The following is a 27027-nucleotide window of genomic DNA, read 5'->3' on the forward strand; positions in this document are numbered from 1 at the left end:
ATTGAGATGGGATCGAAGATGAGGTTCTTCACACATAAACGACTTCGTCCCGAAATATGGACCGGAAGCGACCGATCTGCGGGGAGCAGGTGCCGTGTTGCCGAGGTGTCTGTCATCCGTGCAATGTTTGAGGCTCTGAATTTTGGACTTCCACCTTAAGTCTCCAGAAAGTTGACAAGACCATTTAACAAATCATACCAAATCGCATGGAATTTGCAATCCGAAAATATCAGACACATAGGAGAATTGTACCTGCACGCAGACAGAAAATCATTTCCATATCTGGAAACACCGAGTGGGGCCTCTGTAGTATCAAGTCAATCAATCGCGAATCCCACAGGAGATGCCTAGCTGGTATCAACTGCATGGCTATTTTGTGCTTAAAATCTCTCGGGTTGGACGATACTCATTGCCAATCATCTAATGATCACTACCGGTAAGGTTCTAGCCGGACCTCGTCCCCTTCTTAGGGAGAAGGCACAGTGGCATTGATTTGCAGTTTTGCAACATATATATCCCACTCTGAGTTGTGAAACGTGCCCCCTCTTCGCTCAATCATGTGGTATACAGAGTTTAAATAATCGAACATTTAACTCCTACTGGTTGGGGATCTAACTCTCCAGAATATTGTGATTCTTTAGTTGAAGAACACATCATTTCCTAAGTTTTGGTGTGGACTGTTTCAAATGATCCAAGAGTCACCAAAGTTTGAATCCCTATATATCTGGTCCTCTTGGATGAAGGTGTGACAGACACTGCCCAGCCTCAGACACGCGATCTGGTAATCGACACTATTATAACAAATCGGCACAATATGCTTTCACTTGAAAGTACACCAATCACCAATCGCGCCGAGGCTGGATAGTATGAAAAAAAGGGGACATCGTATCAATTCTGGACCGGGTAAGTATTTACCCGAGCTTTTAGATGAAGCTCGACGCAGTTACTGCTTAGATGCCACGTTTCCGGCATAAGCCTCTTCCGCATTTCGGAGACACAACTAACCCCACAAGCGCAGCTTGATCTTACCCTTATACACGGACCTCCGCATCAGCAACGTGAAATAAGCCTTATAAGGGGTAGTGAAGCTTGAAGCTCAGATCCGCAATGGTTTGTGTATCCTCACCACTCTCAGCCACATAAAAGGAAAATTCACAACCTTGGAAGTCTGAGTAAACGCCGTCAAGGATGATAAATTTCCGTGATATACAGCTCGGCTAGTAAGCGAAAGGCGCAACACAAATAGCATCATATCTGGTATCAGAACAAGACTCGTCATTGACTTGAATGTATTTTGATACCAAGTTGTGGCGAGACGCGTTCCCACTGAAGTTGCCTGTTTCGAGGTATGCGACTGATAACCTCCACATTCAGCCCAGACTATCATTCACCACAACGACCTAGTGAACTCAAGCCTGCTATATATAACAGTCACCTGTAAATCGGACTCGGATTGCCATGGGCGGTTAGAAGTTTCGCATGGTGAAGTTATCATATCAATTCTTCTCCACAGCTGTCCTATAAAGATTCAGTGCAGTCTTGCCAGCAGATACTACAAACACCCTCAAAGGAAAGCTATCAAACACATCAACCTATTCACCGGAGACTATATGGGTGCAGGTGGATCGATTACCTCTCCAATATCTAAGTCATTACAATCCTTCTCTCATCCGAACCCATCGGCTCACTAGCTCATTTGTCAATGACATATCACAGCAACCATACATTCACTACTTCGCTCTCGCATATATACTGTGACAACGCAATGACTTTCGCCATAACGAAGGCACCCATGCCTTAACGGTATGGGACTCGACTCGACTTCCGACAAAAAAAGAAGACGAAAGAGGAAACGCATAATCCTATGCATATCGCCAAACCCAAGGCGACCGTATAATTTATAAGGTAACTTATGAATTAATACAGAACGTAGTAATTATAAAATATTATTAAGCTAAGGGTGGATTCTTCGGGGCTGGTACCCCACCGCGGCCAACCATGGATCCTCTAGTTGAATCCACCGTATTAGCAGCCAGGTAGTTAGCCTTGGTAAAGATGTAGCCACTCATGTAGTCATGAGTGGTGAACTTTTTGCATTCTTCTATGTTGGATATCTATTGGAAATGTATTTGTGAGCTGATAGATAGGCATCTTGCACTGTGGCACAAGGTAGGTTGAAGTGTCTTTGCGTGTTTAGCTCACTTCTTGAATTGTCAACATTCTGGATTTTTGTCCCGTTCAATATTGACTGGTAGTTTGCAGTGTGATTGGTATATTTTGATAATGTGTATGCGACAAATGTTATTTGATTGTATGTATGGTACCTGGGTAAGAAGGATGGGTGAGCCATTTTTCTGTATTTTGTAATGTATGAGATGGATTCCTCTAGGATGGCGAGGGCTTGTGCTACTGAAATTTCATGAATACACGCAAGTTTATGCTAGGGATCGAGAGAGCGACAGTAACCGCGACAAGAAAATATACCTAGGTAGATCAAGTGTGAGAGTTGGGTTGGCTTGTTGGTATATCATCATTTTCTGCTGTATGGATCAACATCCTTTACTCCCTGTACAAAAATATAATGTACGTTTGTTTATAACGCATCTCATCCGTTCCATTGTCTGAATGTAATGTAGTTAAGAGTTGCCATTGCATTTGGAATTAGAGTTAAATTCTGTGATGGGCATTTATATTCAATCTTCTCAATGAGTGAAGAAAGAGATGGTAAATAACATGAACACGAAATTTAGATTCTACTACATACTTAGATGCTTGTATGTATGTACGAAATATTCTCATGACTGACTGACTCATTCAATTATTTATTCAAGTGATAGAAGAAGAAAATGTCTTCCGTATCGATGTGTATTGTTGCGAGAGAAAGAAAATCAGAGGGAGGACCACACGTGGTTTATTTGATGATTAAACAGCACACGAGAACAGTTTCGAGTTCTGACCATCATGGATGAGTGATTGCATGTGGGTGGAATTTGGAGAATGAAATTGCGCGATTGTTGCGTGAGAGGGATTGGATACTAGGTAGATAGGTAGGTAGAGAAGGGGATTTGAGGTTGAGATGAATGGATAGCGAGTGGTTTTATATAGAATTCATCGCATACACATATTCGTTTTCCTTTATTTGTTATCAGGGCTGACTGACTGCCAAACCGACAGATATGTTTGACAGGTATGACTGGCATGCGAATAAACATTATATTTACCATTTCACGCATCCAACAAAACAGAGGTTTGCTTGATGATTTACTGTTCAAGCAATTTGAAAACCATGCAATTTCATTCATTTATTCGTTTCTTCATAATACATCGATCCGTCTACGGACGCGTGATCCCAATAAAAAAACCTAGTACCGAACCCTAAGCCATGCATGCATCATCCATCTATCCATCTCACAGGGTATCAATCTGACCTTCCATCTACCTCTCTATCCCCACAAATCTACTTGTTCTGTCTCTCCAGCTCACTCTCCACCCCCCTTTGCTGCGTCTTCCCCACATCATGCTGTTCCCTCCTCGCCTCCTCCTTCTCCCTATCTCCCATGACACCCGCGACCGCACCCCCCACACTACCCTGCACTCTATTCTTCACCCCACTGCCCAAATCATTCAATTGACCCTGGGCTTCCTGGCCTCTGCCCGCCGCATTCTGTTCGCGACCATCTTTCTTCATCTCCTCGCTTCCGAGGATTCCCCCGACAAATTCCTTGCCAGATCCGATCGTCTGGTTCCAGGATCCTTCTTGGCGCGCAGGATCGTTTTTGGTTACGGCGCCGGAAGAGGAGGCGCTGATACCGCCGGCGGAGAAACCGGCGTGCGAGGCGTCGTGTTTGAGAGCTGCTTCGTCGTGTTTTTGGGCGGCGGCGTGCTAGGTGGTGGGGTTAGTATGGGCGTTTGTTGTGTGTTTGTTTGGGAGTGGGAGATATGGAAAGGAAAAGAGATAGATGAGAGAGGAAACATACCTTATCAGCAGGGTTGCCAGTAATAGAACCAAGCGCCGATTGAGCTGCGCCAGAAGCAGAATCAATGTATGATTGAAGAGTTGAGGTGTTCTTGTCAGACATATTTGCGTTGATGTTGTAGTTTGTTTGTTGATTAATTTATTTGTGAGTTTATTGTGAAGCTATAAAGTTGTGAGTTTGTTGGATTTCTTGATGATGATGATGGTGGTAAGTTAAGGGAGGTTCTTTGAGCTTATATATCCAAATTGTAACTTGTGATGCAGATTCATGACGTCATGACCCCAAATACTGGGCAAGGAACTTTCCTAACCAAAACTTGGATCGTACAACAAATCATTGACCGAAAAGCGACAAGAAATTACCTAATAATGGAAACGGATATGATGCGATTATTAGAGACGATATTCAAATATCAATAAAGAAATATTGAGAGTCAAATCCGGGTTTGCATAAAAATAAATCGGGGTAGTTGTGACACCTTGCGCTAGTCAAAGATCCTCGCGTTTCGAGACCCCGCGACTAAAAATAGAAACTTTCATTTGTACAACATGGGGCTTCTAGATTTTACACCCGCGCCTGGTATCTCTGCCAAGCCTCGTAGAATCAGTTTCTGACATACGCGTAGAAAGTACAGAATTCCCAGTTTCATTGATGTCTGCTGGTTTGAAGAGATTAGCAGTCAGCTCTTTTTGCGCTTTTTGCATGATACTCGTGGTCAATTTCAGAGAAAGAACATTGCACAGTGGCTAGTGTGTATGTATGTATGTATGTATGTATGTATGTGGATTTGGTAAGCTATGGACAATCCCAAGATCAAAGGCCTTCGTGTGTCTTTTAAACCCCAAAGACCCCTGCCCCTGACATCTATATTGACCTAGGGATATCAAGAAAACCTCACCAACCACTCATGTCTCCAGATCATAAGTGTTGAAAAAGGTAAAAAAAATTCTCCTTGCGCCAACCATAACTCCATATCTGGGTATTTCAAAGAGCAAACTCTCCGTCCACCATAAATCCATTGCTATTCATACATTCGTATCCTGAACTTTCGTTTTGTATCGTAAATACCGTAATGTCGTATTATTGTAAGTGTATGCAAGTCGCATACCTATGCAAATAACGAACCGCTAATCGAATTGAGATGAAGTATTACTGGCAAGTCGAAAAACATGATATATTAGAATGTCTGAAATTTCTGATACTTTGAAGAAGAGGGTGTATACTCACTGTCTTTGCATGAAGCGCGTAAGCAAGCAAAAAAGCAAGCAAAAACACAATGAAAACCGGAATCGATGCAAAAAACATATGTTGTTTCTGAAGATTGGCCCTCTGCTCCTCGAGATGGGCGATCTGCTGCTCCTCGAGATTGGCGATTTGCTCCTTGAGTTCGACAATTCGCTCCTTGAGTTCGACAATTCGCTCCTTGAGTTCGGCAATATACATGGCATCGGTAATTACAGGCATCTCGTCGTCGTCGTCGTCGGTATTGGAGGTGCTATTTCTGGAATGCTCCTTTTCAGAGTTATTCAAAGCTAATGACTGCATATCATTAAGAGAAGCCATCTTTGAATGTAGGATAATCGTAAACTAATTGTAGAATTCCTTGGTTCCTATTGAAGAAAGTCGAGACTTGTATGTTGTGTTGAGAATTGGTATACCTGCTCGCTATGCTCATGCGGAATCTTATAAAGGTCTAGACGTTGGAACTTTGAAATTTACCGAGGACGCTTTGATTGCTAATGGATTGTATAAGGCGTATTCATTTGTTAGTAAATCAATATGTATCCAGTAGATAGGTACCTTATAGGGAATTAGGGCAATTTAGGTCGGTTCTATATCGGATATTCAACCGTATTGCAACTGGCGAATTCACTTTTTGTGATTTTAATTTAGGCTGTAATTCTTTCGAAGAAATGTTTAAATCGGATATAAATTAGACGGTTGTAGAGTTCTCAACGGTTGTAGAAGGGTTGTAGAATGGATATATTGCTTAGTAATCTTGAAAGTTGGAATGGAAGCTATTCAGAATTCTAATACTAGGAGTTCAATCAATCATATGTGTATTCTCTATCCCACCCACTTCCCCTATAGAATCATACTCAATGCCACCAGACTAAACTTTAGCTAATTCGAATTATTCTGAATTCAGATTTTCAAAATGTATTGAATTTGAAGTTCTACAGCAATAGCAAATTCTTTGTATATAAATTTTATACATTTACTGGAATATTTGCTAGCGTATTTGTTAATATCAATTAGATTAATAAGGGGAAAAGGGATTATATAAGAATATACTCAGATTTAAGTCTTAAATCTAAAGTATATTGGATAATCCCTATATTAGCTTTAATTTATTTAACTACTTATTGTTTTAAATTATTTATTAGCTTTAACTATACTAATTCACTTCAGAATATTGAAAACTATAGTTTTAATTTAAATCTGATTAGAAACGGATTTAAAAATTTAAATGATTGTATAACAGATGTATTAATTCAATTAGTTATATATCGATTCTAAAAACCCCCCTTTTTCTATCTAGGTAGGTAGGAACAAATTGAGATTCAATTCAGTACTGAAAGATAGATATACTTATTATTTTTGAATATTCTATTCAGTAATATCCTATATCTATTCAAGCCTACGGTTAGAAATATTGAATTCTGTTAAACTAAGCGCGTTTTCATACAACCTTAACTAGATTGGTAGATCCTGATGATTTGCATATTGTCCTCTAAAATTCAATACGGCTTAGCTCGAACCCCCGCATCCTTAGCTCAGCCTTACCTATACTACCTATCTTTATCAAACCTTCTACTCGGTGTTGTTTTAAATGAATGCCGACCTCAATTATAGCCGAATTCCTCACCCAAAACCATGCTTATTTAGTATTTTCAAAATTTGATATTAAAAAAAGCAATATAATTAGATTCTTCAAATTTTGAGAATATATAGAATATCAATGAAAAAATCTAATATCAAAATTTCAAAGTTTTTAAAATCAAATTGAAGAACTTTCAACGAATGAAAATCTCTTTTAAATAATACTTTTTTCAGACTTAGCCTTAGACATTCAAAGTCTAAAAATAAGCGAATTTTCATTTCTATACTTTCGATATTTTCATTTTCTAAATAATTTGATAATTGTATTGAAATATTATAATTCGAAAAGATATTTATAAAATTCAATTAAATCTCTATAAATTCATAAAATATCATACTTCAAATCTTTATAATTAAATTATAATTGAATTTTGAAATAGATAACTTTCATTGAATTTTAGTGTAATATATACTAGCTAAATTGTAGTCGGTATTCATTTAAAACAACACCGAGTATTATAATAATTATATTTCACTTACTATCGTATAAGCTAATAAATACCCACCTACCTAAAGATACACTCTAATTCCCACTAACACTAACTAGGTAAAAATAAAATATGATCAAAACATCAATTCAGATTTAAGGGCAGGCAGAAATAACTATATACATACCTATACCTACCTACCTATCGTAGTACAAACTTAATTTTACTCACCAGTCCCTCAAAATTAAGAGGAAATTCGATTAACCCAATCATCAGCCTTCTTGATTTTTTATCCCTGACACAACACTACAGTAGCTGAATTGAATTTCATCTCCCCATATACTATACCTAGTAGTTATAAGTTACCTGGGTAGTCATGATAGATCTCGCGGGAGGGATCATATCATATCATTTCATATCATTCCATCAACCCATTGCGGGGTATGGCATCATCATCATTCATCACCATCTTTCCTTCGAAATAAATCCCGGTCCACATGATCTATTGTCTTGGCAGTTTTGACCAAATCATAAAGAGGGGTCTCAGACTAGGTAGGTATGTAGATAGCCAGTTCCAAGCGCCCGTCGCAAACAAGGCTGAATAGGTACTCAAAATAGAGAATCTCCAGGATTTCCAGGATTTCTACGATAGCATCATTTGAATCAGCTGGTTGTGGCTAGTATGTTGTGGAACTTAATACGTATTCTATACTTCTGATTGTGGATTCTAGAAAGCTTGGTAGCGGGGTTGTGAAAGCTTGGTTGGAGTGACATTCTCTCAACTGATGATCACAAGATCTATCGTTACTAGAAAATGTCATTTGAGATGAGACGAATGATCTACTTTGTTATTGTATTCTTATTACATCATTTTTGGATAAGGTTACTATTGTAGCAATTTCTGGAAAGTAGATCTAGTTTATTCATTACCTAGTAGTCGTTACTATTTACATCATATAATCCTACCCAACCCAATATTCAAACACTAATAACTTCCGTAACCATAACCCCTGATTCCCATCTTGTCACCAACGGATTCTTCATATCATCCGTTCTTCTCATCCTTTCCGTATCCTCATTCTCCATAGCCCTATACCTCTCCTTGTCCCACTTCCATATCCCACCCCCACTTTCCAAACTCAATCCCTCCAGACCATTCGCTAATCGTTCCGCAACTTCATCCCTCCCCACCTTGACAAAAAATCTCCTTTCCCAAACTATCCCCTTAGCCTTTTCCTTCCTTCTCAATTCTCTCTGTTCATTCTCTATCTTCCCTTTCTCTTTCCCAATTTGAAAAATATCGTTTTCATTAATAGCTCGTGTAACATGACGCCAGGCTCTTCTCGATTCGTACTCCTTTTGCTGATCGATTGGCTTAACTTTTAGCGATTTCCTCTTCAACGAATTCGCATTGAATTGCGATATGCATTTTCCACTTCTCATGTCTTTGATGTTGGATTCCCCACTCCATTGTCCTTCGGCTTTATATATTGGAGTATTCTCACGTCCATCTTTATATATGATTGCGGAAAATGTGTTAGGTGTTCCACTGATCCAGCCTTTCGAGGAATATGATATTTGAGTTGTGAAACCGGATGAGGAACGAATGTAGGAAGTGCCGCTCAATTCAGGATTAAGAGAACCAGACATAATTCCGACTATATGTACAGGCGGCATAGTAATTAAGTGTGTTTCGTTGTGTTGACCGAGGGTTAAAAGAGAGTAGCCGTTTCGTTCGATGTGTACCGTTGAGCTAAAGTAGGATTGTGGAGCGATGGTACCTTGCAGCTAGAGGGAGAGTATTAGTGTGAGACACAATGAAATTAACAAGAGACAGGAATATTTACTTGTACACCATGTTTTTCGTTCGAGATATTATATGCTGTAGCTGGTGGATGATGACTGTCAATTGTTAGTAAAAGTTTCCAATTTCTCTTTCCAGATTAAAAGAAACTTACCTGACTTGCTCAGCAACCAAATCTGTTCTCCCGGTACCCTCCCCATCATCCTCCCAAGAACCCATAAAACACTCTCCCAAGAATGGATTGAGGGGTTTCATCCCCTTCTTCTTTCCATTCTCATCTCGATTACTATGCTGCCACTTCAATGTACTGATAAACCATTTTAATACTAATAACGCTCTTTCTTCAGCAGACTCTGATTTTGTGGGTGCGATGAACAGGGATGGGTGTTCTGCCCAGTAGGTAGGAAATTCGACGATTGATTGTGGAGAGAGAAGAAATGGAGGTGCTGTGAGCGTTGACAGGTCACCTTTGAATGTTGCTATCGACTAAGGAGTAATCGTTAGTATGAATTTATATGATTATCTCGAGGGTAAATCTGTGTAGTGATGCTATTCCCGTTGAACGCTAGGAAGCTCATGATGGCATGTCGTCCATCAGCGTACAGCTGAAATATGTGCCGTGCATGTCCTGTTCACTGACCAGACATCGAGGATATGAATAATGTGAGAAAGAGGATTTAAAATACCTTGATGAATCCAAACCACGCACTTTTATGCTGTGGCGCAATCTTCTCTTCCGTGCACTTCTCCATGTCTTCGAAGCCGACTATGCTTTGAAATGTGTATTTAGAATGTCTTCCTGACCAAATTCTCTCAACAAATTCTGCAATGAAACTTCAATTGAATTCGTATACAAAACCACAATCTGCGAACAATATAGATTGAGAAAAGCGACCCTTATTAATGTACGTCGTCCGAAGATAAAAGAGACAAGTGCTCGGACATCAATAGTTCCATGTTCTATAATGAAAACAGCATAGCCTACCTCCTTCTCACCTATGATCCGGGGTTATTGACTCAGAAAGTAGATGGCATAGCAGCATGGGATGGTTTTGCATCAAATTCGTCTGGAATGTATGCTTTCGAGACGGAAACTGCTTCATCCGAGACTGAAAGTCTGAAACTCTAACGTTTTTGCAGGCTGACATATCCGGCATTACCTGGTATTCTCGAGGTATTATTGCCTCGGTTGGAATTCGGATCAGACGGTGACGATTGGAATTTCTCCGTTTCTTTATTAATACGAAGTAGAATGCGATAATTATTGGTAGAGTGACATTCATGGCTGTATTATTAAAACTTTCTTTTGTTGATGTTGGTGGTGGGGTAAGGTTAGTAGAAAGGAAACGAAAAGTTGGGTTAAGATAAAGATAAAAGATTAATAATAAGATGTCCCGTGGAGGAGGCGGAGCATTTCCCTTTTGTTTGCGGGCATGACTTACGAATATTCATGAAGATGAAGAATCCATGCTCATACTATTGTATTACTCCGCCTCACCGAGTATCATACAACATCTGCAAAATCACAAATCACATTCGTGAAGACATGTATGTAGAAATACATAAAAATTCATAGAATTGAATAACGCTGCGACAAACAGCGTATGGGTATCAAATAAAATCCGGAAAGCCAAAGATCCTTCCTCCCTTCCTAAAACGCCATTTTAACCGTCTCCATTCTGTAGGTATTCGATACCCATTCTGAGCAATCATACAATACCGCCGTTAAACCAACCACTCTATTGGGGTATCAATTCCTCTAGTCCTGTCATCCATTTCATGATTCGATCTCAATGATCTCTTCAAAGACTCATGTCTTCGCTTCTTCTCCTCTCACAACTTCTCGTTCTGCGCTCCTTCAATTCTCTTTCCGTATCCATCAATCGTGTTTGAACCCATTTCCTATATCTGATATCGCCCTTCACACTCTCACAGTTGAGTAGATCAGTCAAGGCAGTCTTGATTTGTTGGTTCACATCCTTCAATTTCTGCTCGTCCTCCTCAATCACTTCAACGACTGTTTCATCTACAATCGCTGGTAGTAAATTGATCCTTTCCTCGCGGTGAAAGTGTTGCGTGTGGCCAAAAGAGGGTGGGAGACTGCCCCTGCGGGAGCTGATGTTGGGGATAGGTGAGCCGAGAGGTGAAGTGGATGCATCACTAGCAGTACTGGAGTCTGAAGAGACTGAAGAGTTGCGATGACGATCGGTCTGTCCGATGGGACTCTCGGGGATGGAAGCAGTGACTTGGTTGATGTGCTTCTGAAGAGCATCATGCTGAGAGTGGAGGAGCAGATATTTCTGCAGAGCAAATGCTCTTTCGGGCGACTTTTGCATTGTAATTAAAGGTGCCATTCTGTATTTGCAGCTGTGTTGCGCTGTGCTTTTGAGGTTTGACGTTTGTTGAGGGTATATGTCCGTGTTGTGTATTTGTAGACTTGATAATCGAGGGGCACAATTTTGAGTTCGACTTATCAAAGGGCCAAGATAGGGTTCAAGTGGCTATGTCGTGCAGTTTAAACTTTAATGTGAATACAGAATAGAAGATTGATTTATTTCGAGGAAACCTCGAGTGAATGGTAGCAACATATATCTAAAACAATATGATGTGACGTAGCCATATTTTGATACAAGTTACAACTTCCAACGAGAATCCCACCATACCGGAGCTTTGCTCCGGGAGGTGTTTCTTCATCTATTTCTTTGATGTTTGTATAGTCCATCAGACATCCACTCTCTATCGTAGTAATTTAAGTGTAACAAATTGAACGAGTGGTCAGCAAATGATTTGCATGGCATTTGAGAGGTTTTTTGTTTACCGTTATTTTACTTTACACAATCCTTAAACTTCTCAACCAATAACAGTAAAGAAAGATGACAACTCGGGCCACACGCACCGCCACATACGGACCGTTACCTGTGGCGTCATTTCCTGTGAGGTCAAAAAGATAGGTAACAAGTTTTCCCTTTATTTCGCCTTGGTAGTGGATCTTGATGTCTATGCATGACGATCACTTACCCGGTTTTTTTGTTTTCTTTATCGAATAGAGTTCTTTCGCCCTGGCATATGATCAACCTTTCTTCCCAAAACATGGTCCTGGTAATTTTAGAATATGTCTGATTAATCATTTCATGTGTACTCTAGGGGAAGGATTTGCGGCGACACGTAGTAGATATGTAAACCATCGATCGATCGCAATATGGTTCATCGAGCCTTCCAGCCCTTTTCTTCGGAGCGTGTCGCTTTTGATATCATACAGGAGTAAACCTCCTCAAACTAGGAGCGAACCTCCACTGTGCTGCTTGAAAAATCCTTCCAAGAAATCCTAGTGATGCACACTTCGGAGAAGAGGTCAGGACTCACGAGTCACAAGAGCTGCGTATCGTTATGATGTGAGCCTAGATGAACGATCTGTAGATAACGACAAAAAGTCGGGGGTCTCACGAGTTCGAGACCTCAAATGTGAATGTTAGAGCACTTGCCCATGGTTCTTCTGCAGGTAGAAGCATCGAAGCGTGTATGGAAGGAAGGAGACAGCGACAAGGCACATTAGCTGAAAGTTTAATACTTAATGTACTTCCTAGCGGTAACAATTTCACACCAAGCCTATTCGCGTTGCAAGTAAGTATACAACTCCGCCGCCAAGAAAACCAGGTTAGTCCTCTTGTAGTTCATCGCCTTGCGGGATGTCCATCTAGCTTCGGAGTTGTATACTTTCTGGTAGCATGAGTATGTTGTAGGGCTATGTACTAGTTTTGATAACGCCAAATCTATGATACTGAGCCACTCCTGTCCTTAACGGATCCATGGATAACCTTAAAATCCAAATCCTTCCACCATCATCTAGATCTGTCACATGGAAAATTGAATATAGCTTGCGTGTTTTCGTAGGCCAGATGTTATCGCATGTTTTTGCTAGAACATTTTGCGAGTTCCTTAGGGTCTAGAAATACGACTACTTATGAAGCTCCTTCTGGTACTACATCACTGATAATCCTTCTAACCTCAAGGCAAGAGGTTCTCTTCTAACTCTGACCACTAGATTGTCTTCCGGCCATATAACCTTTAAGGCTCCCTATGCTATTTTCCGGCTACGTAAACCGAAATAAGAGGCGAGAATTGAGTCTCCTTTCAAAGGACTTCTTAATTGAATTCATAAATTCGTTTCAAGTTAAATACTAAAACATGGAAATATCAAGCGAAAATTTGACCCTTTTTTATATTATCAATCAGAACTATATGTGTCTAATACGATATTGAAGAGAGATTCGAAGTTCTTCAGGTTATTTCGATTACGTAGAGTCCGGCTCATTCCCGGCTCAATCCAAGATCAAAATCACGTGTCATTCTGTTAATCTCACATGTACCTTATGAAGTCTCGCTCTAGCAGCTTCTTTTCAACTCAAGTTCTCCCATTTTTCCGAGTTTGCAATTCCTTTTCCAACGGAGCGACGACATTTTGCCAAATTGCTTCTTTGAAATCAATATTCTCCAGACTTTTATTTACAGGCATAGGTTGAAAAAAAAAAACAGAACACACACAACTACTGACGGCTTGAAAATATCCTGCAGGCATATTTTCCAAATTTCCATTCTCTTTCACCCATCTCTCAGCCACAATGACATCAGTGCTTGAATTTGGAATACCGTTAATCAGATCGCTGGAGAATCGACGAGATTCGATAGGTTCCGCAAACCAGTGTTCTAGGAGCATTATTCCGAGGCATAAGACACTAATGTGTGGGTGAGTGGGAGTAGGACTGGTAATACCGCTGGAAAAGAACTTATGAGCAAGCAGCGGGCGTTCTATATCCACAGGGCTAATGCTTGGATTGCTTCTGTCAGACAAGAACAGAATTTCGCTTTTATTCCATCGCTCATTGAACCGAGGAGTGGCATGGAGCTGAAGTAGTGATGAGGCTAAGTTCGCAGTTAGTGTGATTCTCTCAAGTTTGAAGAGTGTCGTGCTACTCGTGGGAACGACGGATAAAGTAGGCCCAGAGATATTTTTGAGTAGGTCGCCGAGATTAAGAATTCTGGATGGGAAGGACTTGTGCCATCTTGGAACTTCGAACGTGCCTTTGAGTTTTCGCGCTTCATCTACTACGAATCCGAAACATTCATGGATGCTCTGCGGGCTGTTTGACACCTCGCAAATAGTGTTGATGGCTTTCAGATTCTGATAATCAATCTCCTCACTTGAATCCAAGTTATAGATTGATGCTGGACCTCTTGGTGTAGTTGTCATCATAGCAGAAGAACTTCCACTGGCGGGAGGCCCTGATACATTAGGTAAGATTGGTCCAGTATTGGGGTCTAGGGGACTCCAAAGCACCGCGGAGGATTGTGTACTTTGTAAAGATGGTTCACTTTTCCATTAGCTATTGTTCTTGGCGCAGGAACACATACTAACCTCTTTGGAACCACCACAACTTGCATTTATTTCCATGCCGAAGAATCGCCAGCAGCACTTGTTGCATCGTTTGACACAAACAATAGGTCGAATCGAACTGTGTCTTTTTAATACAATCCGAGTAAAGTGCCTAAAGAGAAAATCCTTTGTGTATACTTATGGATTTGAACATGTGTGTGCACAGAGATGATATCGCTTTACGATTCTATTCGTTAAAATGATGTTTGGTTGCCACTCCCTTTGCAACTAGTCAAATGCCAACTATCTAGCCAATTTCAGCTCTCTAAAGTTAAAAATAGCTAATATACCTTGAGAATCCGACAGAAAATATCTCTCATAAGTAAACACTACATCTTTTAACAACGCAAATATGTTTTAATCATCCTCTATCTCTTCGGGAAACATTGTACCATTACCACTGCTTATCTGTTTTTTGATATCTCTTCCGCCGATGCGCATAGTTCTATCAGGAGATGAGAAGTTAATATCTGATTTCGATCCAATAAATGGCTGAGGTTTTGTGAAAATAACTTTGTGATGTGGTTCTAGGAAAGAACCTAGAGTCGTTGTTGATGATGTATTGATCTGGGAACCTGAGACAGCCATCACAGAAAGCGAGTCTGTCTTTGAAGATGAGGAAGTACTGGTGTTTGGGATGCTGGAGTTTTTTAAGTTTACTTCAGAAGTGAGATTGTCTGTAGATAAATCTCCTCTAGCCACATGACGTTTTTCTTCGTACGGATATGGAGTACTCTTATTTCGGGCAGCCGCTCCGATAGGGTCGTGGTTGACACTGGACTGATAAGCTAACGTTGAGTAATTGGGGGACTGGCCAAATTCGTTCCTATACACTTTGCTGTTTCTCTGCTGTGTATCTTGCCAATTGATACGACTACTCGCTTGCGCAACATATCTAGGTTGCAATGGACTTTCTGACTCGATTGAATTGTGCACAAAGGTTGAAAATGTTGGCGAGGGTTCCCTCTCCTCGAGCTCAAATCCTGTGGATGTAGTATTTCCCACCAGTGTGTTCTCCTCTTCACTGACATCATCAAAAACAAACTTCATCCAGAGTTCGTTTGGGTCTGTTTTCTCTTGAATACCTTGCGTCGGACAATCTTTTACTTTGCCGAAAGTTTGATCCTGCATAATGATTTGATCGTGCTGTGGTGCGGTTTCCTTAAGTTCAGTGGTTTGTCTGCTGGTGATAGGCGTCTGCTGAAAAGGGAGAGCTTCGGACCAAGGATCATTGAGAAACTTACTGTGAGAATTTCTGGCTTTACAAGGACTTGAGCTCCTAGGAGGATTCCATGGAATACTTGAAGATGTTCTCTGTGATGATCGAGTGTCTTGTGGTTCGATCGTGAAATCGTCCTCATTTGTATATTGTACGCTTGTTGATGGTCCCTCTTTCTCATTTCCAAGCTCACATCTATCAGACGACAATGGGTGATCATAGACATCTGAGCTGTGCGGCATACCGTTGTATGAGATATTTTCGACTTCATCCGAAGGAAATAAATCTCTGTTATATACGGTAATAGACTGCTCCTGTATCATCGAGCTTTCACAGCCTCCCCAGGACTCAGTATGCTCATATTTTCCACTTGAATCCTCATCATTGGACCGTGAGCTCCTGAAGGTTTTCTCACGTAAGGCTGGAATGGCACTTATTCCCGGGCTTATCAACACACTCCTATCGTTCAGATGTTCTTCTCCTTCCCCTTCATCATCATAATAATTTTGCTCTGCGCCCTCTGTGTATGGTGGTATCCATGCTTTCCACATCTCATTGTCCATCAATTGATCTTCAGAAACCACACTTCTCAAGCCCCCGACCTGTGCAAGCACACTACTGTTACATTTAGGCGAGCTTAAGTGGAGAACAGGATGCTGTGCAGGACGAATGGGCACTGGTTGTTTCATCCTAGTATCGCAAATTGATCTGACGGCTGTGCGAGAAAATGGTGATGCTTTACCCCCAAACTCATTTGAAATTCCATTTCTGTTGACTATGTTAAAGAGCGGTTCACGTCTCGTATCTGGAAGCTTCTCTTGGTTTCTATGTGTACCGCGAACATCCGGGTCTCTGCTCAATGGAATTATCCTCGTCGAATCATTGTCCTCTCCAATGCCATGTATTCTTGCTTCGAAAATAGAAAGAAATCTGTCACTATTCAAATCTTCCTGGTCCTCCATGATATACTCATCGTCAAGCAACATATCATCCGATGACAAAATCCGATACTTCATGCGCGGTGTAGATTGGCGGATTAATTTAGTCGGCCGGGAACTCGAACTTATGCCTGGCGGAACAATCCTGCCTCCGATCGAAATCCTAACGTCATTTTTCGGCAGGCTTCCTTCCACGTAACCCGCTTCTTGTTGCTCCCGCATACGATTGTTCCTTACGGCAAACGGCGAGCTGATTCTTGCTTGAAGCTTTGAGCATCTTGCTCTGTGTCCACCCTTTACCTTTCTTCTTCGCCCAATATCTTCATCGTGTCTTGGTTGGTTGAACTTCAATTTCGGCAAATGATGAATGTTTAGACCGACCCAATCTTTCTGATTCAATAGATTCCGTCTCCTTTCTTCCATAGATTGTTCTATTGTTTCTCGCGCCTCGTAGTTCTGCGGAGCATCTCTAAGCTCTGATAATACAGCATGCTCGCGCTTGATTCTCAATGGTGGAGGTGTAGCGTTGTATAAATCGTCGTCGGCAATGGAACTTCTTTGGACGAATCCAACTGACGAAGAACGATTGTTTTTCTGCTTATATTGAAGCTCTTTGCACAGTGGATTTGATGTGAGATCGTTGTGTTTGTAGAGATCCGTAAAATGTTCTCGCTCAACTTCATTTCTACCTCTTTCCTGTCTTGCACTATACTCAGAATTGTTCACAGAACCAACACGATTTCCAAACGATCGTCTGTGTGGTTGTTCCACTACGATATTGTCGAAGATTGTCCATTGAGTAGTAATATTTCTTTGACATTCAGTTCTTAAGTTGGCCTTCACCTTTGCGAAGTGTTCCTTTTGCCGCTTGGTCAAGGCACCACCGCCGCCGCCACGAGAAGATTTTCCAGAATGCCTTTGCAGGCGCCCTCCTGTCCAATTCATTAATAAGAATTATTCGATTTATTCAATAAGATGATGAAAAGGTTGTTGAAGTTTTGTTTGGATAAAATTTTAATGAAGGGTTGATGTTTGTCAGAAGTGAAGCATTATGGGACAGGTTGGTAGCGGGGTGGATTTCCCAACTCATTTTCAATCGATTTTAATTCGACTCACACACCTTGATAAGTAATACTAGGCACTTGACAAGTAAACTTCTTGGAAATCTATTTCTTTGCATCTCCTCTAAATTTACCAACATTGAAAAGTTATCAATCTTTATTCTCGTCAAGTTCCTCTGCCATATCAACTCACCACCCGTATCGAACTTCTCATAGTTGTCGACATTTCATTCTCTGCGACAAGACGCACCTCTTTATTGGTTTGCAAATTCATACAGTCAGTATGATTCTCTTGAAATCTTCACCAGTTCAAAATGCATGCTATCCCAATTTCACAATCCAAAGTGCTGATGTGTTTTCCTAGATTTTGAGAATGACTCCTGTCTCTGCCCACGAGGTACCCAATCGCAATGCGACATTTCATCCATTTTCCCGGCTACCCTTAGAAATTCGACGGATGATTTGGAGAGCTGCACTTCCTGGACCAAGAAATGTGGCACTGAAACATTTTTGTTTGAAGAATCCCGAATATCCTATTGTTCGGTAAGTCCTGCTGTTCCTATGATCTCGAGTTCTTGGACTTCATTATGTCACTTACCAATTTAAAGATCAAAACTCTGCAGCTGGCGCGATTTCCTTGACAAGGACGCAGGAGCCATTAGAGGGTATGCGTCCAGAGACTCAAATCCAACAATTTTCTACACTTGCAGGGAATCATTAGAGGTTGCTTCTGAGACCTATACGCTTACCCTTGGCTCATTGGGAGTCGAACCGCGAACTTGGTTCAACTACGACATAGATTCGGTTCACCTTGACATGTCATTCATGGCTACGGTATTTCAACGCCTCAATGTCAACATTGACGACATTATCTTCATGGTTCAAGCGGCGCCCAGAGATTTTCTTTCATTGTACGAAATTGATGGTCTAGACGGTGTTTCGGAAGTGGTTTTCATGACATCAGAAGTAGATGGCATTTCTCGTTCAGTGCGTCTTGACCCATGGGAGAATGGCTAAACTAAACAGAAAATACAAACCGAAGTAGCCCTGAAGTATGTTGTCATATGTTTCTGATTTTACTCTCCATTGACCAGTATCTCTTTATATGTGGCTCGCTATATATAACATCACATTTAAAGTCAGGAATCATGATTCTCGCGAAAATATTGGATTGGCGTAGAGTTTTCTGTCTTCTGTCTTGTCTTGCTTGCGTTGCCAATAAGATGTCAGCTCTATATACCTGACATCTCGCTACTTCAGAACGAGACTAGGGGATGATTACATCCGCAGATCTTGCGTTGCACTATCATTTATAGGTTAGCTTTCTCTCATATTAGACAATGGGTAATTACCACCCAACAATTAATTGAGCAAGCTTTTCTAATTACCTAGTAGGTAGGTAGGTGATGATACCGGGTGATGTTAATATGCTGACACTGGAAGTGAAAACTCCCCGGAAGTTCAATTGTGAATGCCAATTGAAAAAACTGACAACTCAGAAAGCCACAACTTCTTTTCATAAATAACCTTAACGTCATAAAAATAAACATCCAATTCTGCATTGAGCCTTCCACGCAAGGCTGAACAAGACCCCAATCTCGGCACCCAAACCTCTGCATAAACCCTGCATATGCCACGCACGAGCCCCATGTCTCAAAATCCGACCCGCAAACAAACCATCCAGGAAGCACGCGGCTGAGCTACTTCCAAGACCTCTCATCATCAATCTCACTGTCAACGACTAGCCATCATTCAACCCCCAACCTACGATATGTGAACTCGATGTTCACCTAGCTCACACTGGCATCTTCAATAGATATCCCACTCGAAACAATGGCATCTTCTACCGCCGAAGAACCTCTCCTGTCCCATCAACACGGCGAGGAAGAGGAGGAGAATGATGTGGATGAAGATGTCTCATTACTTCTCGAGAAGAATTTGAGTAAACCCGGGCTATTCGTTTGGCTGCTTGCTTTTTCTGCAGGTATTACCGGGCTATTATTTGGATGTATGACCTCCTCTCCACTTTCCCGACTCCTTTCAATTCACTCTAAAGCTATATCCGGAAATACATCGTAGCTAACAATATATGAACCAGACGACACTGGCGTAATATCCTCTACCCTAATAAGTCTCCATACTTCTCTCGGCCGCCCCCTGACAACTCTCGACAAATCCCTAATAACATCATGCACCTCTCTCTTCGCACTCATCATCTCTCCTCTTTCCGGCGTCCTCGCCTCCTCTCTCGGTCGCAAACGTGTTGTCCTTCTAGCAGATCTAGCATTCGTTCTCGGCGCACTCATCCAAGCGTTTACAACAACAGTATGGGGCATGATACTCGGACGAAGTATTGTAGGACTTGCGGTCGGAGCAGGTAGTTTTGTTGCTCCGTTGTATATAAGTGAATTAGCACCAACCATGTGGAGAGGTAGATTAGTGGTGTTGAATGTATTGTTTATTACATTGGGGCAAGTTGTGGCTTATATTGTTGGATGGGCTTTTGTAGAATGGGGAAGTCTAGAGACGGGTTGGAGGTGGATGGTTGGTTTGGGTGCGGTGCCTGCAGCGGTACAGATCTTAGTAATGCTGTTTATGCCGGAGACGCCAAGGTGGTTGGTACAAGTCGGGAGGGTAGATGAGGGGAGAAGTGTTTTGAGTAGAGTTTTTGGGAAAGGGTTCCAGATGCAGAAGGTGGTCGACGAGGTTTTGAAGGGAATCGAAAGAGAAGTGAGAGAGGAAGATAAGGCGAAAAGGTTAAGAGAGATGGCGAGGAAAACTAAGGGATCGGAGGACTCGTGGATAAGTGACGCGAAGGATAGCTGGGAAGAATTAATAGGGGTTGGAGGAAATAGGAGAGCTTTGACAATTGCCTGTCTTCTGCAAGGTCTTCAACAGTTGTGTGGTTTCGTAAGTGCATCTAATCTACTTATCAAAAACTCAACTAACCAAATCTCCCAGAATTCCCTCATGTACTTCAGCGCCACAATCTTCACTATCGTTGGGTTCTCGTCTCCAACTCTAACATCTCTTTCCGTCGCACTCACAAATTTTATCCTAACCTGCGCCGCTCTCATGCTCATCGACCGCATCGGTCGTCGTCGTATCCTCCTCATTTCAATCCCCATAATGGTTATAGGACTCCTCCTCTGCTCCATAGGCTTCCACTTCATGGATCTCCCTTCTACCCTCTCCTCTACTCCCACTACATCATCCTCCACCTCTACCTCCCGCATTCCACCTCTCATAATCCTAACAGCAATAATGCTCTATACCGCAGCCTTCGCCCTCGGTCTTGGAAACGTCCCATGGATGCAATCTGAACTCTTTCCCCTCTCAGTCCGTTCCCTCGGCTCTTCTCTCTCTACTTGTACAAATTGGTCGGCAAATTTCATTATAGGACTTACGTTTCTTCCAATGATGGAACAGTTAACTCCAACGTGGACGTTTGTTGTGTATGCGGTGGTATGCGCGGTTGGATGGTGGGCGATTTGGTGGGTGTACCCGGAGACGAAGGGGTTGGGATTAGAGGAGGTGGGGTTATTGCTGAGGGATGGATGGGGTGTTAGAGGACAGAAGGGGCGAGAGGGAATGAATGATGAAGAAGAGAGGGAGGAAAGAGGGTAGATGAGTCTAGATGAGTCTAGATTAGACGAGATTAAATGGGTTTTGGCGTTTGTAGCTTTTGATGGGTTGATGTAGATATTTCTTGCAGGCATAGAGTATATAAGACCCTTGACAATAGAGATACTCAAGTATTCGAACAAGCAAATTGCACATAATCATGTTTGCACATATCAGGGACTAGAGATTGGTATTTGTAAATTCTTGCGATTCAGAATCTACTTACTAACTAAGCAAACGTCGACTCACTAGTTTCACTTCCCATTACTATTTGTTGAATTTCCCACGAGACCCCCACCCCCCGAGCCCCCTAAATAAGTGACCTTGCTATCCGTTCCTTTCATCAAAAGCAAATTAACCTTGAGAAACCTGTCTGATTTCCATCCAGGCAAATATCAGTTGCAGAAAATACATCCACGCAGTATGTATTGAAACAAGGGTATATCCGCCCTTACTCGCACGCAATGAAGCAAGCAGGCAAGCAATTCAATTTCACACGTAACACCTATACCAGCAAAAAAAATGCGCACTTCAATCCCATCGGCTCTTCTACATGATCAAAAAACTTATTTGGGGATAGGAGGTCTACCTCTTCCTCTTGCCGCAACCGGTGACTTCAAGGTTAAAGTAGCCGCCGGTGATGTACGGACATGTTTAACAGCTTTAACAGCAGGAATGTCATCATCTGAACTGGACCAACCGTCCTCATCTGATTCTTCGCTAAAACTCTGCTTTCTAGCTGATTTGAGCGGGTCTGAGTTTTTCGTTCCCAAGTCATCATCATGTTCGGATTCTGACTCTGATTCTGATTCTATGAGTCGGACGATTGTGGGGGCTTTCTTCGCTGGCTTGTTATCGTTATCGTTATCAAGACGCACGACTGTTGGTCCATTCTTGGCGGGCTGTGCTGAACTACTTCTATTGCTTGATGACGAAGCGTGGCCATTAGGAGCGGGTGAGATGACGTTTTTCAATGAGCTGTTCTGGGCATCTGTTGTTGGGCTAACCATCGTACCAGGCATCTCATTACGGCTTATAGATTGTTGGCGTGAAGGTACAGTTGAAGATGTTCCAGAGACTGTCTTTGGTAGAGGAATTGAACTGCTAGGATATGTACCATCGACGGGAGTGAACAACGGTGACTGTTGGGCTGAATTAACCGCCTTGGATGACGTATCCTTGGCGCTTGGTGTAGCTGATTGTCTTTGCTGCTGCTCATCGATCTTCTTTTGCTTGGATTGTTGCGAGACAATCTTCAACTTCTTTCCTTTAAGAGCAAGCTTCTCACGAAGTGAAAGGAACTGGCTAGGTTTACCAACTATAGAATTAGAGCCACCGGGCGGTGGAGGCGATTTGGACGAAGATGGCGATCGCAATTCGGGCATTGCTTGGACGGGGCGTGTGTTTTGCGGCTTCTTTGGCGGTCGACCTCTTCGTTTCTTGACAACTATTGGCTCTTCAATAGATGCCTGAATAGACTGCTCCGATAATCTTGTTTTGTCAGTTTCTGGTGATGTAGCATCATTGTTAGAATTCTCGGCTATCTTATCATTTGTTTGGTCTTCATCTTCAGACATGTCAGGGCTAACTGGACTAGCGACATTTTCTGCATCGTTTCCAAAAAGACTACCATCACTGATTTCCCGGCCATAGTCGTTGCCAGATCGTTCAGACTCATCATCTGAAATATCAATGTGCAACTTCGACTCTCTTGATCCCATGTTTTGGCGAGTTCCTCGCGTTTTCCTAGGCTTGTCCTCGAATGGATCATCACTGTCTGCTTCAGCTTCGCTTTCGTCCTCGAGCGCATTGGCAAGACTTTGTCGAGTAGCTCTAGTCTTTCTTTCTAATGGCGCACTGTTGCGCAAGGTTCTGGTCCTCGTGGCTGACACTTCAGAGCTATTATCCTCCTGATTATCCACGCCATCATGTCTTGAAAGCCATTTAGATTTTCGAGGATTTTTGATAGATGCAGGCGACTTTGACGGCTTAGAAGAGGAATCCACACTAGGAGATGCCGCCATTTTGGATGCGAGGCTTGGACGACCACGCTTTTTCTTTCCATTGTTGACGGGTGTAGAGCCAGCTCTCTGGGTTGTCTGCTCTCTGGCAAAATAATTCAAAGCCTTTGCAGCGAGATCAACACCATCTGCAACCTTACCGGCGCTGCTAATTAAACTCTGCCCTGAAGCTGGCTGCGGTTCTTCGTCTACTTCTGAACTTAACAAATTCTCTACATCCGCCAATGATGGCTCAGTATAATCCTGTCGCTTGTTGACACGTGAAGGACGATGTTCAGGTTTAGAGATACTATCTGGCTCTTTTTCTTTGTCGACCGGTTCCTTGGGTTTGACCTTTCGTTGACGCTTGGAAGCGATGAATTCCACATCTTCCTCGTCATCCTCAGGGATGCCTTCAGAATTGAGGCGTTTTCTCTTTTTCGTAACACTACGGAACTGATCAAGTGAAGCTAATAGTTCTGCAGGATCAACACTTGGCACATCAGCTGGCTCTGAGTCAGATTTCGGAGAGTCATAGAGAATGCCGTCCAGCCCAATTTCTGTGGGGTAGTAATCACCACCCATCATGTTTGCAGGTTTGGGAGTCTGGGGATTAGGTAGCGGAACCTCACTTGAAATCATGGGTGCCACTGGTGCCACCGATGGTGCCAAGAGTCTTGATGGGTATTGTGCTGCTCTACTAGGACCGTGCATATCAGCATGATAATTATCATCCAAGTCATGGTGTGCATCAAGAACTCCTAATTGCTGATGAAGTTGCTCGTCAATAGTATATTCACGGGGCTGCTGAGTCTGATCCCAAGATTGATGGAATCCGTTTATTTGTTGTTGGGCCGATTGATTTGAGTCATCGCGAAGTGAAGGATCGATGTCTGCCATATCGTTAAAATGGGTATCCTCGGGTTCGTCCGCTCGGTAGAAAGCTTCTTCCTCATATCCCAAGTAACTATTATCAATGACATGCTCCTGTGCTTTATCCCTTTCAGCTTTCTCTCGCAACCTCCTCATTCTTCCGGTTTCTTCAGAATTTGGCAGATTTTCATCTTCGTGTCTCAACCATGTAAGATTTGTTTTGGAAAAGTCAACTAGACTCTCAACACTCCTATAGTCAGCCACCTTTTTGGTATCATGCCCAAGAAGTGTTCCCTTCGGAGTATATGGTGTTTGTTTCGCATCTCTTCGACATCTTGCGCATGAGCACATCTTCAAGCATTTTGGACACTCCCAGTTTTCTATCTCCATCACCGTTTGAGGCATCATGTCAAAGGCTCGCCATAAAGTTCCATAGCAATAGGATGAGGAACATGTGGTACAATGCGCGGATTGCCAATTCCAATGATGATTGCAGCAGATGTGACAAGGACTTGTCTTGTTTTTAGTGGCCTGGACTCTACCTCTTCTAGACGGCTTTCTGTATGGTTTCTTTAGACGCCCTTCATCGTCAGCTTCTGGCTCAACATCCGACTCACCATCTAGCGGCTCTATTACATCTGGTTTAGTGATGTCTTTCCATGGCCGGATGGCAAGTTGTTCTTGACATATTTGAGCAACAGTTTTCTTGCCAAAACTATCTCTTTCCTCCTCTAAGGTTTTAGGTGAACCCTCGTGAAGAGGCTCAAATTTTAATACCACACCGCGCCATAATTCATAGTTTTCTTTGAGTTCATTCTCCTTCCATTGCTCAACCCACTCCAAACAAGAGATGCAAGCACATGAACGACCCATGGCGTAACACTCCATGCAAATATCATAGGTATCCTCCTCCCCTGTAGGAGCTGTGAGAATACATGACTTGCATGTCAAGAAACGATTGAAGATATTGCATCGGCAATATGAACAAGTGACGTTTGAATCGTATTGAATATATTCAACGTTCTTTTCAGGACGCGAGCGAGAAAACAGCTCACTGACAAGTACTTCTGTGTATAATTTAAACAAGCGTTTGAAATCTTCCATAACCTGCCGGATTCGACTTCCAGGTCTCATCCACATCTTTGGCTCCACCGTGTCTCGTGAAAGCAGGCGATAGTACTTATCTAGGGTGTAATAAATGATAGCCTTATTCTTGTATTGTTCATCGCGACAAACGAGACGGGCACGAGGAAGAGCTTCATGGATAGCAAGCTCAAGCGTATCTACAGTGGTTCGATTCCATGCAGCTTTCATCGTTCGAGTTCCACGATTCCAAACCTGGTGAGGAGCAAGGGGCGGAATCAAAATTAGATCACCAGCCTTTTGCTCCGTGACCCAGACATTAAATGGGGCTTTTCTCCAGGCGTTCAGTTGTGCAAAATGCTTCTCAACTTCTATGTCGTGGCCAAGTTTGGAAACAAACCATTCCGATACCATCTCTCTTTCTTTAGATTCCGTCATAAACCAAATCGAACTGCCAGGAATTTCCCCATCACTTCCACCCGAGGTTTCAACCATAAGATTATGTCCCAAACTTGCGCACATTTCCCTGTGAGCTGGAGTGTAAGTACCTTCGTGACCAATGTAACACATCATATTCAAAGCTCGCATATCTGTCGGCAGACTGCTCATTAGGTCGCCTGCAGGCGCAACTCCTTTTCCAAATCGCATCTGGCCAAATTCATTAGGTTCGCGGATCGCTCCATCACCACCAGTTCGCGACTCGATACAATCATTCAGGTAGAAAAAAGCTTCCGGCAAAACGTCTTTTAAATTTTCTTCCCATTCGGTAGGGCAATCAATATCTTTTAGGTATAGTCGCTGTCGTTTGGGGTCCCGGTAGGTCTGAGGGGTGAATTGATTCGCCAGTTGACCCATGGAACGTAGGTAATGTCCCATAGTCATTTGAACATCAATGCCGCTGGTAATATCTCGAACCTTTTGTACTAAAGTAAAGTTAAGCTTGGGAAATGTTTTACTGAACAGAAAATCGATCCACCTACCCTCTCTGCCCAAATTCTCCTCTAGCCATTTCGACGAGTATAACCATGGTGGCATATATGAGCCCCATCCTTCAAGAATCAGAGGTCGACCTTCTTGGACAACATATGAATATACTAATTGTTCCAAACTTTGTACTGTGTGTGCTTCTAGATCAGACTGAGGAAGTCTGCGGACGTGGTCGAAGCTCGCATTATCCTCGACTAGAGCATCGAGATCAATATTAGGTGAAAGAGGTACGAATTGTGCTCTTGGATGCTGTTGAGAAGGCATTGCGACAAGCTATATTGAATCCCAGTTGTACGTCTTGAATACTGCGAAATAGATCTTATAATAAAGCCAGCTGGTATCGCATAGTTGTCATTGCTCGGTATCTGGGGTGTAATATATGCTGGGACAATATCGACGTCGGTGGTGATCGATGCCAAAGTCAAGGCCAGTCGCGTTCGTATTGACAAATCAATATCACGAGCTTGATAATGGGCGAAAGTAGCTGAAATAGGTGAAATTCGATAGAGTATCCTGTGCGCGAATTGAGAAATAACTGAAGGCTCTTGGGAAATTCAGTTGAAGCTGTTCTGTAAGTTGTTTGAAGATGATTGCGAAGTGAGGTTCAAAGTCGTAGAAACTTATGAAGAGTTCCATGTGTAGAGAGACGCGAGGCTGCTTTAAATTTCCTTGCGATAACGCGCTAGTGGATCAATTCCACCAATTCCGGCTACAGTACA

At 42.3% G+C, this 27027-nt stretch overlaps 9 protein-coding genes across 9 annotated transcripts; 2 read left to right on the top strand and 7 right to left on the bottom strand.

The window, feature by feature from the left end:
• Window positions 1-3457: 3457 nt before the first annotated feature.
• EAE98_009880 (uncharacterized protein) lies at window positions 3458-4079 on the bottom strand (the record flags this gene model as incomplete). Its single annotated transcript, XM_038957501.1, has 2 exons — window positions 3458-3883; window positions 3978-4079. The coding sequence occupies 2 exons, from the start codon at window positions 4077-4079 to the stop codon at window positions 3458-3460; spliced, it is 528 nt and encodes a 175-aa protein (XP_038806209.1).
• A 1075-nt stretch (window positions 4080-5154) lies between these two features.
• EAE98_009881 (uncharacterized protein) lies at window positions 5155-5540 on the bottom strand (the record flags this gene model as incomplete). Its single annotated transcript, XM_038957502.1, has 2 exons — window positions 5155-5163; window positions 5253-5540. The coding sequence occupies 2 exons, from the start codon at window positions 5538-5540 to the stop codon at window positions 5155-5157; spliced, it is 297 nt and encodes a 98-aa protein (XP_038806210.1).
• A 2726-nt stretch (window positions 5541-8266) lies between these two features.
• Window positions 8267-9844, bottom strand: EAE98_009882 (uncharacterized protein; the record flags this gene model as incomplete). Its single annotated transcript, XM_038957503.1, has 4 exons — window positions 8267-9076; window positions 9136-9190; window positions 9247-9578; window positions 9779-9844. 4 exons carry the CDS (start codon window positions 9842-9844, stop codon window positions 8267-8269), a joined length of 1263 nt encoding a protein of 420 aa, XP_038806211.1.
• Window positions 9845-10894: 1050 nt separating this feature from the next.
• EAE98_009883 (uncharacterized protein) lies at window positions 10895-11446 on the bottom strand (the record flags this gene model as incomplete). The annotated part of the gene is made up of 1 exon (XM_038957504.1): window positions 10895-11446. The coding sequence occupies one exon, from the start codon at window positions 11444-11446 to the stop codon at window positions 10895-10897; it is 552 nt and encodes a 183-aa protein (XP_038806212.1).
• Window positions 11447-13494: 2048 nt separating this feature from the next.
• On the bottom strand, window positions 13495-14531 carry EAE98_009884 (uncharacterized protein; the record flags this gene model as incomplete). Its single annotated transcript, XM_038957505.1, has 2 exons — window positions 13495-14461; window positions 14506-14531. 2 exons carry the CDS (start codon window positions 14529-14531, stop codon window positions 13495-13497), a joined length of 993 nt encoding a protein of 330 aa, XP_038806213.1.
• A 349-nt stretch (window positions 14532-14880) lies between these two features.
• EAE98_009885 (uncharacterized protein) lies at window positions 14881-17625 on the bottom strand (the record flags this gene model as incomplete). Its single annotated transcript, XM_038957506.1, has 1 exon — window positions 14881-17625. One exon carries the CDS (start codon window positions 17623-17625, stop codon window positions 14881-14883), a length of 2745 nt encoding a protein of 914 aa, XP_038806214.1.
• Window positions 17626-18114: 489 nt separating this feature from the next.
• On the top strand, window positions 18115-18758 carry EAE98_009886 (uncharacterized protein; the record flags this gene model as incomplete). The annotated part of the gene is made up of 2 exons (XM_038957507.1): window positions 18115-18284; window positions 18350-18758. The coding sequence occupies 2 exons, from the start codon at window positions 18115-18117 to the stop codon at window positions 18756-18758; spliced, it is 579 nt and encodes a 192-aa protein (XP_038806215.1).
• An 816-nt stretch (window positions 18759-19574) lies between these two features.
• EAE98_009887 (uncharacterized protein) lies at window positions 19575-21368 on the top strand (the record flags this gene model as incomplete). Its single annotated transcript, XM_038957508.1, has 3 exons — window positions 19575-19749; window positions 19840-20651; window positions 20703-21368. 3 exons carry the CDS (start codon window positions 19575-19577, stop codon window positions 21366-21368), a joined length of 1653 nt encoding a protein of 550 aa, XP_038806216.1.
• A 266-nt stretch (window positions 21369-21634) lies between these two features.
• Window positions 21635-26906, bottom strand: EAE98_009888 (uncharacterized protein). Its single transcript, XM_038957509.1, has 2 exons — window positions 26302-26906; window positions 21635-26244 (listed from the first exon to the last, which is right to left on the bottom strand). Exons 1-2 carry the CDS (start codon window positions 26570-26572, stop codon window positions 21932-21934), a joined length of 4584 nt encoding a protein of 1527 aa, XP_038806217.1. The 5' UTR covers window positions 26573-26906; the 3' UTR covers window positions 21635-21931.
• Between the last annotated feature and the right edge of the window lie 121 nt (window positions 26907-27027).

This window comes from Botrytis deweyae (genome assembly GCF_014898535.1).
Source record: "Botrytis deweyae strain B1 chromosome Unknown BDEW_031, whole genome shotgun sequence".
NCBI lineage: Eukaryota > Fungi > Ascomycota > Leotiomycetes > Helotiales > Sclerotiniaceae > Botrytis > Botrytis deweyae.